Source organism: Hyperolius riggenbachi, chromosome 6 (genome assembly GCF_040937935.1).
Source record: "Hyperolius riggenbachi isolate aHypRig1 chromosome 6, aHypRig1.pri, whole genome shotgun sequence".
Classification (NCBI taxonomy): domain Eukaryota; kingdom Metazoa; phylum Chordata; class Amphibia; order Anura; family Hyperoliidae; genus Hyperolius; species Hyperolius riggenbachi.
Window position 1 is genome coordinate 320,738,409 of NC_090651.1, and position 18,703 is coordinate 320,757,111.

At 46.0% G+C, this 18,703-nt stretch overlaps 1 protein-coding gene across 1 annotated transcript in view; it reads left to right on the top strand.

Annotated features, from left to right (window-relative positions):
- The window catches only part of RRAS (RAS related), an 88,798-nt gene that overhangs the window by 52,779 nt on the left and 17,316 nt on the right, over nt 1–18,703 (top strand). Inside the window, exons 2-3 of the mRNA XM_068241386.1 lie at nt 4,753–4,840; nt 15,271–15,373. Coding sequence (XP_068097487.1) covers nt 4,753–4,840; nt 15,271–15,373 — 191 coding nt within the window. The remainder of the gene's footprint in view (nt 1–4,752; nt 4,841–15,270; nt 15,374–18,703) is intronic.

Consider the following 18,703-nt stretch of genomic DNA (forward strand, 5'->3'; position numbering starts at 1 on the left):
CTGCTGGCAGATGATGTAGCTGCTAGTTGCATTTTTGGCAGTTGGAAACAGCTGTTAACGGCTATTTCCCACAATGCAACAAGGTTCACAGACCGGAAACTGCCTGGACCAGGGTCCTCCCAGTTTCCTGTGGGAGGGGTTTCACCACATTATTAGCCATACAGAGCCCCCTGATGATTTGTTTGTGAAAAGGAATAGATTTCTCATGTAAAACTGGGTATCTGCTACTGATTGGGATAAAGTTCAATTCTTGGTCATGGTTTCTCTTTAAAGGGAAGGTTCAAGCAAAATAAAAAAATGAGTTTTACTTACCTGGGGCTTCTACCAGCCCCATGCAGCCATCCTGCGCCCTCGTAGTCACTCACTGCTGCTCCAGTCCCCCGCTGGCAGCTTGCTGACCTCCGAGGTCGGCGGACCGCATTGCGTACATTTTTATGCATTCCCGCTACTGCAGGAACATTAACACATACATTTTTACGCATTACTAGTTCAATGCGTACAAATTTACGCATTGAACCATTAACCTGTAAAAATGTATGTGTTAATGTTCCTGCACTGGCGGGAATGCGTAAAAAAATGTACGCAATTCAGACCGCCGACCTCTAAGGTCGGCAAGCTGCCAGCGGGGGACTGGAGCAGCAGTGAGTGACTACAAGGGCACAGGATAGCTGCATGGGGCTGGTAGAAGCCCCAGGTAAGTGAAACTCATTTTTTTATTTTGCTTGGACATTCCCTTTAAGCCTCTCAAATCCCCCCTCATCTGTAACTAATCACCACTGTAATTTGATCTCTCAGCGGTCAGCTCAGGAATCTCTGCCATGGCAGAGCAGCTAATTGGTAAACACAAGTTGGTAACAGTATATCTGCTCCCTTGAAAGCAGGAAATAGACACTGCAGATTAATTGCAGGATTTATATCAGCTGTAACAAAGAAATGTTTTTTTTTCTTTAAAGGTTGTTATTCTGTTTCTTACCTTTTACAGCAGAGAGGAAGTTCTGAGTTGAGGTCTGCTTTATACATACGTTTTTGTTGTGAATGTTTCTGCAATAGCACAAACTCGAAAGCAATCCTTTAGCTTTTCCAGTACACTTTTTTTACTGAAAATAGTTTTTGCGCATTCTTGCAATTGATGCACAAGATTCCTGTATGAGGGTTCTCTTTCACCTTGCCTGACCTACATTCTTCTTCTTGTCTCATTTAGGTCTGAGCTTTGAGTTATATTTTTCTAGAATTGCCTCTGAATGTCATCTATGTAACAATTCTTGATTTCTCAGCACTGTAGTCTGATAAATGATTTACTATCTGTTGCTGTATAATAAAACCGTGAGTGGAGCTGTGATAAGCAGCACATAAACAAAGGGGACTGAGGAACAAGTGGAAAAGGCGGAAGTCACATTCAGTTTAGTTCTGTATCCACGCAGCAGATTTTCAATATCTGAAATGATCGTTTGTGATTATCTCGGATATTAGCTTGAGTGCATCTGTCCTCTGACATCACTGGCCTCCCTTTCAGCTGTCCAGTGTCACATCTCAGCTATTTTAGTTGTCATGGCCGGGTGCCTGGTGATTGTACATTAACAAGGGCAAAAGAGCCCTTAAAGCGGACTTGAACTCAGAACGTCTCTCTGCTCTAAAAAAAAATACACAACCGTATAATAACTTTTAAACAAACATTTCTTTGTTACAATTGATCTAATATCCTCTATAATAAAATCCCTGCGTGTGCCTCCTGTCTCTGTGTAGCGTTGTCTGTGCTTTTTGCTACTGCGCATGTGCGCAGCACGGACCCAGCCTCAGCGACAGGAGGACAGGGAGCCGAGCGGGCGGCGGGTGCGGGCGCAGTAACATGCGGCGGCGGCGAGAAACAGACCCTAGAGCCCGTTTTTAAACAGGCTTGGGTCTACTAGTCTAAAATAAATCTGCACTGTTTCTACTTCCTGATTCATGGAAGCAGACATTTTGTTAACAGCCTGTGCTTTCAAATGGGCTTATCTGCCTTATCTCTCATGGCAGTCATGTGACACAGGGGAGAGATCAGATTACAACTAGTGATTAGATACAAATAAGGGGAAATTAAACAAGCTAAACTCTCTAAATACATACAGGGTGCATTTCTATGTTTTTCTTGTCCTGTTCAAGAGTTCAGGTCCACTTTGATGTAAAGCTCTGTGTTAGAGCTGGAAGGATCGTCAGGTGGCAGCGTCATTGTGGGTGGAGCCGTTGTGGACGGCTGCTTCATGCTGTGGTTGTGTTGTGCAGGTGCGTCCATGGATACTTAAAGCAAACCTGAACTGAAAATTAAAAGTAAACATACACAGGTCATACTTACCTCCTGGGTAGTCTACTCCTCAATCTCTTTCTCCTCTCCTGAGTCCTGTTTGTCAGTCTGTGATCAATGGAATTCTCCATCCTCCATTTTAAAAATGGTGATGACCCTGTAACAGCTTCCGGGTCAGCTCACTGTTAAACTGTAATATCACCCACTTCAGCCATAGGGAAACATGGACATTACTTTGCACATTCAGCTATAACTGACAGCGACTGAAATATGACTGAAAGCAACTGATCTATTTCAGAACTGGAAATGATCATTGTTAGAAAAAAATGGTGAGCTTCTGAGAGGAACTGACGGCGAGGTAAGTATATAATATTCATTTGCAGGTACGTTATGTATTTATTTTAAATATTACTTGGTTCAGGTTCCCTTCAAAGAGGAACTCTAGCCAAGGTTTAAACTTCCTTCCAATCAGTAGCTGATGCCCCCTTTCACACGAGAAATCTTTATCTTTTGTATTGCTGATATTGTGGGAAACCCCTCCCACAGTGTGATGTCATGACCTTGGTCCTGACAGTTTGCGGTCTGTGAACCTAGTTGCATTGTGGCAAATAACCGCTTTTTACAACAACCAGGCTTGCCATTTCTCCCTCTGTGCAACTCTCAGTAACTGAACATTCCGTACAGATCACCTGGCAGAACTGAAGATGTCACCAAAATGTACACATTTCAGAATGTAAATCAGGGAGTGGAAAGGTTTTACATTTATAAAGCGCCAACATATTACGCAGCGCTATATATAGTAACCATTTTACTCAAGCAACCAAGAGGCTTTCATGTAAACTACATCCACAGAGCCCTTTTGATTACCCAGAAGTCTTTGCCAGTGTATTATTGTGACAGGCGTTGCATGGGACATGGGGAGTGCTTCTGTTATCGCGCCGTTTATTTGTTAATGGAGCAGCTCGGTGCAGATATAGCGGGTGCCTGTGACTGGTCCTGTTTATTCATGTCACAGTCTGAACAAAGTCTGAGGCAATTATTTTTGTCAGCACCTTGTTGGCTGCTGGTGGTGTCAGTGAGAGGCCCGGTGTGTTATGGCCTGTCTGCCTCCTTCCCTGAATGCTCATAAATGTCCCCTTACAGTTTAACAAGCCGCACACTCACTGGGGCCCGTGCAGTTCTCTCATAGACCCTCAATTTGGTCAGCTTTATTACTGGGGAAGATATAAGCAAGCTAAAAAAAGTGCTCAAAAAAAGCACAAATTTAAAGAGGCACTGTAATGACCTATAGTAAAATGCAGTAAATTCCCCAGGATACCCACTTTTACAGTCATTTTCCTGGCTTAAGTATCAGAAACACTTCCTATATCTGTGTATTGCTGTATATTGAATGATGTAGCTCTGCCTTCCCAGTGATGTTTAGCCTAGGCTGATTAGCTATGCAGAATGCCCTCCCCTAGCATTTTGGGAGACCAGGTATATTTTCTACTGGCTTTAGAACTCAGTAAACAACCATTCCGCAGAGATCACCTGGCAGGAGTAAAGATGTCGCCATCTGTGATAAATTTTCGAATGCAAATCAGGGTAAGAAAAGCTCTTACAATGGGCAACCTCTGACTAACTAATTTATTAATGAATATTGTACAATAAATATGTAATATACCCAAGGTGCAGAAGATGCTCTTCCCCCACCACTCATGCTTGCAGAGTGGAGGGGAGCGTGTGAAGCTGTTTCACCCCTCACAGTGCCCGCCCCTTCGCCTTTTGCTGATTGGAGATTACTAATTACTGCTGCTGCCTGCATGAAGGTTTCTGTGCCCCCCTCCCAGCGGGTCCGTGCCTGCAGGAATGCCCCCCGCCACCTGTACAGGGTGATCGCAGCGTGCAGTAGTGACGTCCGCTCCGGGGTTTCCGCTTCAGCCTGTGTGACACTCTCGCTATATTTCAAGACACCACTAGAGGGCATCATAAAGATGACAGAGCTCCAAGCTGTTTTTTGGAGGGAGAGTTCCTTTTTTTGGAACCCAATCCCTCTGTCCCTCTTTTTTTTCTTCATTTGTCCCTCTTTCAGGACTGACTTTAGTAGGGATTTGATTGTGAGTTCCTCTGAGGGACAGTTGGTGACATAATTGACTATATGCACTGTGTAAAGTGCAGCAGAAACAATACATATGCATAATGGGAAAGTATATCTTCAGTGACAGCTCTACTTGCAGTGTAGAGAGGCGCTTATATCCTATAGCCTGGCATGTAGTACCTCATTTATCACTGCGGGGGGCGACAGAGGCCTACAGAGTATCATGTTGTGCTTGGAGTCCTATTGCTTCAGAAAATGATCACATGACTGCTATGTTAAGACGTCAAATAGCATAGTTTTGATGTTTTTTCAGCTTTAACATTGACGAGTATACTTTATGCACTCATGCTAAATTGTAATGTATTATAACGTTACATTTTTTTTTCTTCTCTTCTAGTCGTACTTTGTTTCCGATTATGATCCAACCATCGAGGATTCCTACACAAAGATATGCAGCATCGATGGAAAGCAGACGCGATTGGACAGTAAGTGTGCAGCTGTTTGCCTAAGTCTCCAGATTTGTGACCATACACGGACAGATATTGTTGGCCATTTGTGAAACTGATCTCAACGGGTTTAATTTGTTGGAAATGTCCTGCAAATCTTCTGCTCAGATCTGCTGTGTGTGGTCTGTATTGCCTTTGTTTGGCCTCTGTTTGCTTGTATGGTGCCATGAAAGATGTTTAAAGTGTAATGGTTAAGGGCTCTGCCTCAGATGTAAAAGACCCGGGGTCAAATCTCGGCTCTTCCTGTTCAGTAAGCCAGCATCCATTCAGTAAGGAGTTCTTTGGGCAAGGCTCTCTAACACTGATACTGCCCACTGAGTGCCCTCTAGTGGCTGCCTGGCAAGTGCTTTGAGTCTGACAGGAAAAAAGCTCTATACAACAGGAGAAAAGCGCTATACAAAAAAAGGAAAGGAATAAATCAACCATAATAAAATATTATTGATTTATATAGCGCCAGCATCTTCTGTGGCACAGTACAACAGCATACAGCAATACAAAATAAACCATACAACCAGGGCCACCATCAGAAATTTTGGGGCCCCTCACACATCATCAGGCCTGGTGCCCCCTCCCTGGGCCCACCTACTGGTTGCTGGGCCTACCCACTAGCCACCCCACCCCCGTGTCCGTGCACGAAGTGCGCTGTGGCGAAAAATGTGCATGGCTCAGACACTGAAGAAATTGGCATGCACAGCGTGATGTGGCAAAAAGTGGGCTTGACCATGGCATGTTGTGGGTGGAGCCAAATACTAGCAAAATACAAGTAGTCCCCGGTTAACAAGTGAGATAGGGACGTGTAGGTCCGTTCTTATCCTTTATCTGTTCTCTTTTGTCCCCCTCTTTTCTTCCTGTGCCTCTTTTGTCCCCCTCTGTCTCACCTCAGTTTGTGCCTCTTTTGTGTCCCTCTGTGTGACCTCATGTTCCGGTCTCATCTGATTTCTCTCTGTGCCCCTTTTGTCTGCCTCTGTTCCCCCCCCTTTCCTCCCTGTGCCTCTTTTATCCCCCGTGTTACCTCTTGTCCCCTTCTGTCTCAGCTCGTCCCCTGCCCTAGCCAGGTATATGTGTGCCCCCAGTGTAGGTATCCAGGCATAGGTGCCCCCAGTATAGGTAGCCAGGTATATGTGTGCCCCCAGTATCTAGGCATAGGTACCCCAGTAAAGCTAGCCAGGTATAGGTTCCCCCAGTATAAGTAGCCAGCTATAGGTGGTGCTTCAGTAGAGGTAGCTTGGTGTAGATACCCCAGTATAGGTAGCCTGGTATAGCTGGTGCCCCAGTATAGGCCAGCAAGATACAGGTGCCCCAGTCTAGGTATTCAACTATAGGTGGTGCCCCGGTATAGGTAGCCTGGTATAGTTGCCCCCAGTATAGGTAACCTGGTATGGGTGGTGCACTAGTATAGGTCAGCCAAGTACAGGTAGCAAGCTATAGGCACCCCAGTTAAGTAGCCAAGTATAGGTGGTGCCCCAGTATAGGTAGCCACACAGGCTCGCAGCCAGCACATGCGATCCAGCACAGCTTTGGGGGGGGGAGGCAGGGCCCCTAGAAGCTCTGAGCCCCTCACTGCAGTGTCGGTTGCCCCCCCCCCCCCCTGATGGCTGCCCTGCATACAACAGTTAACAATACAAGACAATGGTGGATTACCGCTGATGCAATGAACAAATCAACTTCCGATTTTTATACAGAGGTGGAAGATATGTGCGCATAATACACAGTATTGTCAGACACAATTGGAAGAGAGCCCTAGCCAAAAGGACTTACAGTCTAATAGTGTAAGGGATATGACTGTAAGTAAAAGGAAGCTGGGATGGTAAAATGGTGGTCAGTGGCCAAGGTTTCTTAGGTAGCCATCGGGGCCGTGCCCCCCTAGCATGCTCATGGCCTCAGCTGTGCAGTAGCACAGAGCTGCTGGTATCTACTGGATCCAGATGCTTCCCTCTTCCTGAAGGCGCAACTCAGTACCGGGCTGTCCAGTGGGAGACAGAAATAGCCCAGGGAGATGGCGAGGGAATGATCAAGCATGCAGCTAATCTTGTCCAGGCCGGAGAAAGCCCCAGGTAAGTATAAAACCTGAGACCTCTTTGGTGTCAGGTTTCCTTTTAGGTTCCCTTTATGGGACAACTGTAATCAGAGCGATATGGAAGCTGACATATTTATTTTCTTTTGAGCAAAATCAGGTGCCTGGCTATCCTGCTCATCCTCTGCCTCTAATACTTTCAGCCATAGACCCTGAACAAGCATACAGCAGATCAGGAGTTTCTGACATTATTGTCAGATCTGACAAAATCAGCTGCATCCTTGTTTCTGGTGTTATTCAGACTCTACTGCAGCCAAATAACAGGGCTCAAGGGGGGGGGGGGGGTCAGTACATCTCTAAGTATACCAATCTGAGGCAACCTGGTGATAGATTGTAAGCTCGCAAGGGCAGGGCTCTCTCCCCCTTTTGTGTCTTGGAAAACATTATACATGTTATTCATCATGTTACTTTTATCACTGTCATTACCACTTCTGTATTTTGTATGCTGTATCATTTTTTGTATTTTGTCACTAATTATGTATCTTGTATATTAGTGTACACCATTGTCTGTATTATGTACCCCATGTGTGTTTCTTACTTTTCTTACTACGGAATATGTTGCCGCTTTATAAATTAATAATAATAATGTGCATAAACAATGGGGGTCCAAATCAACGAACGAGGGAAGCCTCAATAAGATCCTGAGGATTCCCCCTTTTTTTTTTTGGTATGGCTCTGATTTTGATCTCGAGCTTCGGCTTGAGACCACTTTGAACAAGGGGACAATGTTATGTGAATGCCTTTCAATCTGATCTGGTCTCTAGGTGAAGGGCTGTTGTAAGAAGTATTTGGATAATACTGGAAAGAAAAGAATGTGTAGAGTATTTGCCTTTTATCCTCCCTGATTCTGGAGCAGATTATAGGAGGCTGCCCCTCCCTAGCTGGTTCCCAATGCAGCACATCTGCAGGGTAGGCCTGTCACAGGGTGGTGTGTAATGGTGTACTGCTGGAGGGAGAGGCATTCCAGGGAGGAGAATGGTGAGGCCTGCAGGCTCTGGGGTGCTGGAAGACCCCGGGGGAGTTTCCTGGTATGTCAGGAATCTGACACAATCATCTCTGCAAATAACTTCCAAGGAAACCAGATAAGAAGAAATAGTGGACCTGAGGGGAGATGAGCTGTGTAACACCCTCCCTAGGTGTAAACTGCAGTCATCTTCCCTAATGAATGGGGGGAGGTGCCTGTAATTCATTGCAGGACCCTCATAGAACTGTCCTTTACTTATGGTAAAGCTGCTGTGTCATGGGCTGAAGAAACCCCATGTGAAATTCCTTTTTAAACTTTTTATAAGCTTGCTGCCTCTCCTTCTTCCACTAGTGATATACATTGTGAAAATCGTAAAATGCAGCTGAAATTTCTAGCATCTTGTTTTAGCTGTAGTGGTCATGTGACCTGAGCCAGGAAGGAAGCAGTGGGAAGAGGCGTGGCCAGCTCACACGGTGCAGGTAGTTTGGGCGCACTAGTCGCCACTTTAGCAGTAATGCTATAGTGTGCAGAAGGGTTATTCGGGATTCTGCCGATCGCCCACATCACCGGCTGCAGCCTTGTCCCGCCCACCTCACCGGCTGCAGCCTTGTCCCGCCCACCTCACCGGCTGCAGCCTTGTCCCGCCCACCTCACCGGCTGCAGCCTTGTCCCGGCCACCTCACCGGCTGCAGCCTTGTCCCGGCCACCTCACCGGCTGCAGCCTTGTCCCGGCCACCTCACCGGCTGCAGCCTTGTCCCGGCCACCTCACCGGCTGCAGCCTTGTCCCGGCCACCTCACCGGCTGCAGCCTTGTCCCGGCCACCTCACCGGCTGCAGCCTTGTCCCGGCCACCTCACCGGCTGCAGCCTTGTCCCGGCCACCTCACCGGCTGCAGCCTTGTCCCGGCCATTTCACCAGCTGTAGCATTGTGGCAACCACATCACCAGCTGCAGCCTTGTCCCGCCCATTTCACCAGCTGTAGCATTGTGGCAGCCACATCCCCAGCTGCAGCCATGTCCCGCCCATATCGCCCAATACAGCTTTGTAACGCTCATACCACCAGCTTCAGCTATGTCCCTCCCAAATCCACACCCCTATTGGTGGGTTCCACATAATTGAATAGAATTGATCAATATGTGCCAGCATGGCCGATCAATAAACATCTGAGAACAACCATTTTTTGACCATTGGCAGATGATCTGACACTTTTGATGGGGAGTGAGTATTTGATGGTGTTCACAGGCCCTAATGCTGAGAATACACGGTTCGTTTTTGAGGCAGATAGATGGTTAGATCATTTCCGACATGTCCGATCTCCCATTCGATCATTTTACTGCTCGATTCCTGATAGAACTGAATGGAAAAAGATAAGAAAAACGAGCGGAAGATAAGAGAATTGACTGCAGAATGTATGCCCAGCATAAAGCTAGACAGTGGATTATCTCTACATAGCACTGAACTGAACTGCACAGAGTAATTATTCCTTATGGCTCAGTGAAGGATAATTTCCTTATCAGATGCTTCCCCGATATCTGGTTGCCATGTTCTGTCCATCAGCAGCCAAAGCATTTGTGTTTATGGATGCTGTACAGCTAAACTTTTTGTTAGTGGCTTTGATTGTTGCAGCTGGAGCTGGGCTCAGAACAGACCTCCCAGATGGGGCTATTAAGCTACGGACCCCTGTGGTGACACCAGCACACCATTGTTTTCCTGGACACTGCACAGAGTCCAGTCTAGGAACATGTGCTATTCAGATGCCTTGCTGATGTATATTATAGTGTTTTGCCAGCAGGATTCAATGCACCCCAGAAAATAAAGTAATGTGGTTTGCAGTGATTCTATTTCCTTATAGATCTTATATTGGTTTCTGTTCTGTAGACCTTTGAATAGTATTTGTTAAAGGACACCCGACCCGAGAGAAAGCTTCCTAAGGTAAGCACAGAGGTGTGTTGAAGCTGGATTCACATACCTCTGTGTATTGCCCGTTCCTGTACTTATTGCCCCGCTCCTCAGAATGCCTCCTTGAATAATCAGATGTTTGGCTAAAAGTCATATTTCAGACAGGAAGAGGCAGGCTTGTTATGATGTTCCCTCCTATTCCTCTTTCTTCCCTGCCCTTAAGGACCACTAAAGCAACAAAAAAAAAATCTTAGCAGTTAACATCTGACAGAACCGGCAGATTTTGGATTAGTCCATCTCCACATGGGCGATTCTCAGTTTTCTTTGTACTCAAAAGCATTCCCTGAACGGCAGTTTAACTGCCAAAAAAAGTAAGATACCAGGCCGCCTTCCTACCCATTTGCACTCTATTTTGGCAGTTAGGAACTGCCATTCAGGAAATGCTTTGAAAAAAAAATCCCTGAGAATCCCCTATGAGGAGATTTTAACTGCTTACTTTTTTGTTTGTTGCTTGAATGGTCCTATAAGAAGAAAGAATGGGGCAGGGGGAGGGAATGGGAGGGTGGTAGGAGGGAACATCGCAGCAAGCCTGCCACTTCCTGTATGATAATGTGACATTAGCCATAGGTCAGATTTTGCAAGTAGTGCTTACAGGGGCAGGGGAACAAGGATGGAACTAAACAATAGACAGGTATGCAGATCCAGCATGAACACACCTCTGTGCTCACCTGATGTAAATGCTTTGCAGGGTGTAAGTTCTGCATACAGTAGCACCAGGATGAGGGCAGCCATAGTTCCTGATTAAAGGCTGTTATTTGTTTAGCACTTTTCTTTTTCCTGACTTGGAGCAGTTGAGCGCTCTCAATAGGCCACCCTGGAGTGTAAAGGTGGTCACACACCATACAATTTTTTTAAATATCTGTTCAATTTAAGAATTGCAGTCAATTTTTCTGACTGATTGTAACATTTCAAAAATATGACCAATGTACCACACACTTATGTTCAATTTTTCCCCAATTATGATAAAAATGATTGGATACTCTGAGAAAATTGCATGGGTGTGTATATTAATAAATTGGCAATCTAACACACACCATACAATCTTTAGAAAGATTGAAGAAAAATATCTGGCATTCCAAATCGATAAAAATCGAAGAAAACAGAAAATCCGATCAGATTTTTCAGTCGAATGAAAAAAAGCTTTCGATTTTTTTCGGGAGATCCGATTGTTTTTATCGAATTACCGTAAAATTAGATCATTTTATTGTATCGTGTGTGGCCACCTTAAGGCCTCTTGCACACTGCACACGATTCCGATTCCGCTTTTTAATCAGTTTTTACATCCGATTCTGATTCCGATTTGCAGTGTGCAGGGAGCAAACTGCAAATCAGAATCTGAATCGGATGTAAAAACTGATTAAAAAGCGGAATCTGAATCGGAATCGCGTGCAGTGTGCAAGAGGCCTAAGGCTGGGTTCACACATAAATCTGTAAAGTTCCTTACCTGTCCTGTCAAATTTTGCATCAGTTTTCTATTAGTTTACCTGAGAGGAATGGTACTGTACACTTTTTATGTGTGAACCTAGCCATAGAGAACTGATTCAAAATTGACTGGAACAGAACTGTACACCTTTTATGTGTGAACCCAGCCTCTAGCTCATTTCCTATCTGTACCTGGACCACGTGCGGACAATGTAGTGTTTTCACCTATGGTCTGCTGTGGTCTGGCTGGATCCCGGGGCAGATGCATTAATGGATCCATTGCAGGCTAACAAGTGTGAACAGCTCCTATCCTCTATAATAAAACCCCTGTGTCCCTGCGTGCGCCGTCTCTGTGTAGCTGCTCCGTGCTTTTTGCTACTGCGCATGTGCGCAGCACGGACCCAGCCTCACAGAGACTGGAGGACGGGACCAGGCGGCCGGGTGTGCACGCGTGCGCAGTAACATGCGGTGGCGAGAAACAGACCCTAGAGCAGTTTTTAAATGGGCTTGGGTCTACTAGTGTATGTATATATATATATATAACAGAAGCTGTTCACTGTCAGTTCTGCCACTATTAATTATTTAACTCTACAGTGGGTCTTGCCCAGATGCGTTGCTATGTGGGGGTGGCAAGGGGGGACATGTGTCCCTGGGCACAGCACGACCGCTGCACCCCCACATGCATGAGAGGCGGCACGCTGGCTGCCAGAAGTGCCCCCGATTCTCTCCCTTCCTCAGCAGAACAAACAAAAGTTTGCTTTCTTAAAACAGAAATAATTTGCGATAATTCAGGTTGGAGTGAGCTTGAGATGTCTCCCAGTGCATCATTGCTGAATATATGCAAAATAACCATTTGTTAATACAGAGGCGTTAATAGCAGAGGAGTGTAGAAGCATTAACAGCAGCAGAAAAAGCGGGGCACATCTGGCTATCTGAACTGGGGGAAGGGATACATCTGGCTATCTGAAGGGGAAACATTTGGCTATTGAAAGGGAAGCACATTTGGCTATCTGAACAGGGGGGGTGGGGGCATATATGACTGTCTTTACGGGTTAAGGGGGAACATCTGGCTATCTAAACAATATTTGACTCCACCCATGACCACAACCACATTCTGATGCATGACAATGCCCATTTTCTCCAGGGGGGGGGGGGGTGGCATAAAAAACCCCTAGCTCCGCCTCTGGTTTTGCCCAAGGACTGCTTACAAGTTGAATACTGACCGCAGCCAGGTTTCGAGCCCTGGCCTCCTGTGTCAGAGGTGATGCCCTTAACCGATTCCCTATCAAGCTGCTTTGTGATCTGAACTCAGTAGGTGGTTGACTTGACTGATGCCATACATGGTCAGAACCCATCACAACTACGCTGTTTCCATGAACGCTAGTTTGCAGAGTCTTTCAAACTTAAGATAAAAAGCCTGTGCTCTGCTGACTAATGTGCAGAGGGTTAGGCTGCTGACTTTAGACGGTACATGAGATGGGGAATTAAACAAAAAATATTTATACCTGGGGCTTCCTCCAGCCCCCTCCGGGCTTATTGCTCTCATGCTGTTCTCCTCCTCATTCATCTGCAACTGGCCCGGTAAGTCGTCCAGTCAGGGCAAGTTGGTGCAGTTGGGTCACGTGCGCTCCCCCGCCGTGCTCCCGTTGCTGGGAGCATCGTGCGACAGCGCAGTAGTACTGCAGAGGCGCAGAGCGCTCACTGAGACCTGAGCGTGCATGCAGTTGTGCCATGCATGCGCAGTTAGCCCCGGATTTGAGGACTTTCCAGGGCCAATTGCAGATGAATGAGGAGGGGAAGGAGGACAGTTTGGGAGCAATGAGCCTGGCGGGTGCTGGAGGAAGCCCCAGGTATGAATATTTTTTGTTTAATTCTGCATCTCAGGTTCTCTTTAAAGCGGACCTGAACTCAGAACTTCTCTGCTTTAAAAGATAAGCAACAGCATAATAACCTTTAAAGAAAAAAATATTTGTTACAGTTGATACAAAGCTTGCAATAAATCTTCAGTGTCTAACTCTTGCTTTCTTGGAAGTAGACATAGGGTTAACACCCTGCGTTTACCAATTAGATCTCTGCAGTGGCAGGCAGTTGACACAGCTGAGGGATCAAATTACACCTTGTGCTTGTGCCCACAGATGAGGGAGAATTAGACAGGCTAAACAAGGTGCATTTCTGTGTTTTCCTTCTGTCCTGTGCAAGAGTTCAGGTCCACTTTAAGACATGCAGGCTCATACAGCAGTCCACTGTGTACTGTATGTAACCAGAGTGAAATGACTAACGCTCTTCTGCAACTGGCAGGAATCCGCTGCTAAGCCACGCCTCTGAGATGGAAGCTCTGTGGCGGTTTCTGATCTCTCTTCGGTGTAGAGAAAGCTGTAATTTGGGATTATTGGCCGCTTGGCCCAGCTTTTAGGATGACATATGTTTGATGATGTTACAATCTTGCCATTGTTTGGAGTGCCATGTAATGTGTGCTTGTACAGATGGGGGCTGTGTCTGCTCATGTGTCTTCACTTAGCTTCCATGTAAATTAACTTAATTAAAACCAAGCCTTCCAAAACCACTGCTTGCTCTTAAAGGGCCAATAAACCGACAATACAAGCCACGGGTTATAAAACTCCCTCAGATGTATCGATATAAACGTGGCTGTAATGTAGTCCCTGTGGGAGGCATCTCCTAAACTCACAGCCGAGACAAAAAAGTGTCATGGAAGCAGAGATGGATTAAGATGTAGTGGTGCCCTAGACAAGGTAGTAGATTTGGGGCCTTTTGTGGTCCTTTTTGGTAAGCTGAAGTGGAGAGCGGTCAGAAAAAGTGGCAGGTGGGCCCCTTGACACTACTTAGGCCCCAGGCACCTGCCTAGCCTGACTGATGGATGACTCTGCTCTGCATGGAAGGGAATGTTGCTTTAGCAGATTTGTTTTACTAACGTTTGTATGTGTTTTTGTGTGCTGAGTTAAAAGGCAGATTTATTGGCCTTTCCCCTGTACAAGTACATTGCTCAGCTATCTCCTGATCAGCATGTTCTGCCCTGTGGTTGGATAAGGACACATGCAAGCAAGACACAAGCACATGGCAGTAGTGATTAGGCGTGGTTTTCCAGCATGCCCGATTGATAACAAGTGGTCAGTAGGCATCGGGGGACACCTGAACACACTTGAAAAAGGTGCCCAAAACGGTTACAAACATTCGATCAGGGCATACTTGTCCAACTATTGCCCGCAGAGCCTCAACTTTGGCCTGCAAGTGGTTTCCCCACCTTGCATTATGTTTGGCCCACTCTAGATCTCCAGGGAAGCCATTTGAGAGAAGAAGGGGGAAGGCACTAGATACCAGGGAGCTGTAAAGGGGAGGGAGCGGGGTCACTAGAAATTGGGGAACTGTATAGGAGAGGGAGGCAGCCACTAGACACCAGGGAACTGTATAGGGGAGGGGGGCGGCCAATAGGCCCCAGGGAACTGTAAATGGAAGAGAGAGAGGACCACTAAACACCACAGAACTGTTTAGGGGAGGGAGGACCACTAGACACCAGGCAACTGTGTAAGGAAGAGACGAGGGCCACTAGAATATAAAACTTTCACTGGGGCCCAATGTAAAACTTTCACTGGGGCCCAGAGCTGATAGTTACGCCACTGGTCTCGCCTGAGTTTTTCTAGCTTGCATACAGGCCTTCATTCTGTGACTAAAGATCTACTTTAGTGGGCCTAACCATAATACAGTAACTGTTGTTTGTAGTTTTCCTATTTCTCGCTGCGGTTTTCCTTTCAGTTTGTTTATCCTTTACACTGCTTATGTACCCCTGGAGTGTTTGTGTTCCAATCTTCAGCACCCAGTAATTCTCTGTGATGAAGTATTACAGACAGAAGCTGTGTTTTGTCTGTATTCTGTTTGTTGCTGTGAAGCGTTGTGGGAGTGCGGACGGCTCACTGTACTCGGTGTGTGGATCTGCTTTGCTGCAACTGTAATCTGTCTTGTGTCTCTTGTCTCTAGTTCTGGACACAGCCGGACAAGAGGAATTTGGGGCCATGAGAGAGCAGTACATGAGGACGGGAGAAGGCTTCCTGCTCATATTTGCAATTAATGACAGAGGAAGGTAAAGTACTTTAAATGCAATTCATCCAGCATTCTTTTCAAGCCTTTATAAACCATAACACGCACTGAGCAAAAACATTCAAAGGCCCCATACACACATCAGACTATAGTCTTTGAAAACTGAAAGATCACAGACCAATCTTACCACCCTTCATGTAGTATGAGAGCCATACCTTCCCAGTCTTTTCTATGGAGCTGAACTCTCCATCAGAAAAAAATCTTTGCAAGATGCTGCACACACAGATGCTGTACAGACACAAAAGATCAGTATCTGCAAAAGATCTGTTCCTGCCAAAAATCCATTCCTGCAAAATGCATTCATAGTCTATGAGATCTGCAGATTATCATACACACATGATTTAACTGATATTCATCTGCAGATCAAGCAATCATCCGCAGATCTGAAAATCCATCCTGGTGGATCTGATCTGCAGATGAATGTCAGTTAAATCATGTGTGTATGATAATCTGCAGATCTCATAGACTATCATTGCTTTTTGCAGGAATGGATTTTTGGCAGGAACAGATCTTTTGCAGATACTGATCTTTTGTGTCTGTACTGCATCTGTGTGTGCAGCATCTTGCAAAGATTTTTTTTCTGATGGGGAGTTCAGCTCCATAGAAAAGACTGTGTAGAGTATGGCTCTCATACTACATGAAGGGTGGTAAGATTGGTCTGTGATCTTTCAGTTTCCAAAGACTATAGTCTGATGTGTGTATGCACCTTAACAGTATATTTAACTCATTCTGGATGGGAGCCTCTGGTCCCTTTAACCTCCCTGGCGGTAAGCCCGTGCTGAGCACGGGAGGCACCGCTCAGGCCCCGCTGGGCCGATTTGCATAATTTTTTTTTTTGCTGCACGCATCTAGCACTTTGCTAGCTGCGTGCAGTGCCCGATCGGCGCCGCTACCCGCCGATCCGCCGCTATACGCGTCGCCGCAGCCGCCCCCCCCCCCCCCCCCCCCAGACCCCGTGCGCTGCCTGGCCAATCAGTGCCAGGCAGCGCCGTGGGGTGGATCGGAGTCCCCTTTGACGTCACGACGTCGGTGACGTCATCCCGCCCCGTCGCCATGGCGACGGGGGAAGCCCTCCAGGAGATCCCGTTCTTTGAACGGGATCTCCTGATCTCCGATCGCCGGCGGCGATCGGAGGGGCTGGGGGGATGCCGCTGAGCTGCGGCTATCATGTAGCGAGACCTCGTCTCGCTACATGAAAAAAAAACAAAATTAAAAAAAAAACGTATTTGCTGCCCCCTGGCGGATTTTGCCAAACCGCCAGGAGGGTTAAAGAGGAGCTGTAAGCCATACTTTCTCAGAAAAAAACCCCCACACATAAAGAAGTAGATAAATATTTGCTTTACTTAACATATGTATTGCACTGTCCACGTTTTGATTTTAGTGATTTTTCTACAGTAAAAAGCATTTCCCATTTTAACTGTGGCTATTTTGAAGCCAGTCCTGATGTCATTTCCTCCCTTACTCTCCTCTGCCTGATTGTGTATGCATTGCCCGCCCTCCACTATAGAAAGTGCATTGTCGCAGCATGAGAAATATTGGCCAATCACAGAGGTGTGGGAGGGGAAAACAGGAGGGAAAGAGGCTTCAGCCAATCAGGCTGCATTAGTTAAAGGTGGGTACACACTTGAGATAAAAGTCTTTGGAAAATGAAAGATCACAGACCAATTTTACCCCCTTTCATGTAGTATGAGAGCCATACTCTACACAGTCTATTCTATGGAGCTGAACTCCCCATCAGATAAAAATCTTTGCAAGATGCTGCACACAAAGACCGCTGTACACATGCAACAGATCAGTATCTGAAAAAGATCTGTTCCTGCAAAAGATCCATTCCTGCAAAACGCATTCATAGTCTATGATATCTGCAGACCTCATACACACCTTGTTTAACGGACAATTATCTGTAGATCAGATCCACCAGGTTGGATCTTCAGATCGGCAGATAATTGGCTGATCTGCAGATGAATGTCCATTAAACCTTGTAGAGGTTGCCCTGCTGGAATTCAAACCGGGGACCCAGCGCTGCAAGGCAAGAGTGCTTGTCCACTACGCCACCATGCTTGCGTTATATTTGCATGCAAGCCAGAATTATTAACATTACATTGACTGTCTTTAAACATAACCTAATGCAGTTTTCTATAGTAGGAGCAGTCTGTCAAATACCACTTATGAAAAGTACTCTGGAAACTACATATCACAATTTTATCCCAATTCCAATGGACAGGAGAGGAATTGTTTTGGTGGCTAAATTGGAACGCCAACCTCTCTTAGGGCCCTTTTCCACCTGCAATCGCTAGCGTTCACGCTGAACGCTAGCGATTGCTGAATCGCAAAACCGGCGATTCCCCCGAAGTTTGCGGCCGCGATTTTGCTATGCTATGCACTGCATAGCAAAATCGCGGCAATTATCGCTCCGCCGCGCGTTCGCGTTCCCGACAAAAGCGAATCGCGGTAGTGGAAATGACCTACCGCGATTCCTATGTTAAAAAGCAAACCGTAGCGATTGTAAAATCGCTAGCGGTTTGCGGTTTTGCGATTCAGCCAGCGCAAACGCGCTAGTGGAAAAGGGCCCTTATGGTCTCCACAAAAGAATAGTTTCACAGATTGCATTCATTGATGTTTGATAAAGGTGCTCCCTTTTGAATCATGCAAAAGTTTATTTAAGTAATTTACCGTAACTTGAAAGGTGAAACTAATCTATGAAACAGGAACCCTTTGCAGGTGTTTTGGATGAATTAGCTGATTAGAGTCTGACACTTTGAGCCGAGAATATGGAACATTTTCCCAATATTCTAATGGTCTGAGATTCTGATTTTGGCGTTCTCATAAGCTGTAAGCCATAATCATCAAAATTATAACAAATTAAGGCTTGAAATATCTTCCTTTGCATGTAATGAGTCTACTTCATGTATTAGTTTCACCTATTAAGTTGAATTACTGAAATAAATTGACTTTTGCACGATAGTCTATTTTTTTGAGTTTCACGTGTAGTAGGACTCATTAAGGGCCCTTTTCCACTAGCAGTCGCTAGCGTTCGCGCTGATCGCTAGCGATTGCTGAATCGCAATTCCGCCGTTTTCCCGACGTTTGCGGCCGCGATTTTGCTATGCTATGCACTGCATAGCAAAATCGCGGCAAAAGTCGCTCCGCGCCGCGATTGCGTTCAAGTAAAAAACGAATCGCGGTAGTGGAAATGACCTACCGCGATTCCTATGTTAAAAAGCAAACCGTAGCGATTGTAAAATTGATAGCGGTTTGCGGTTTTGCGATTCAGCTAGCGCAAACGCGCTAGTGGAAAAGGGCCCTAAGGAAC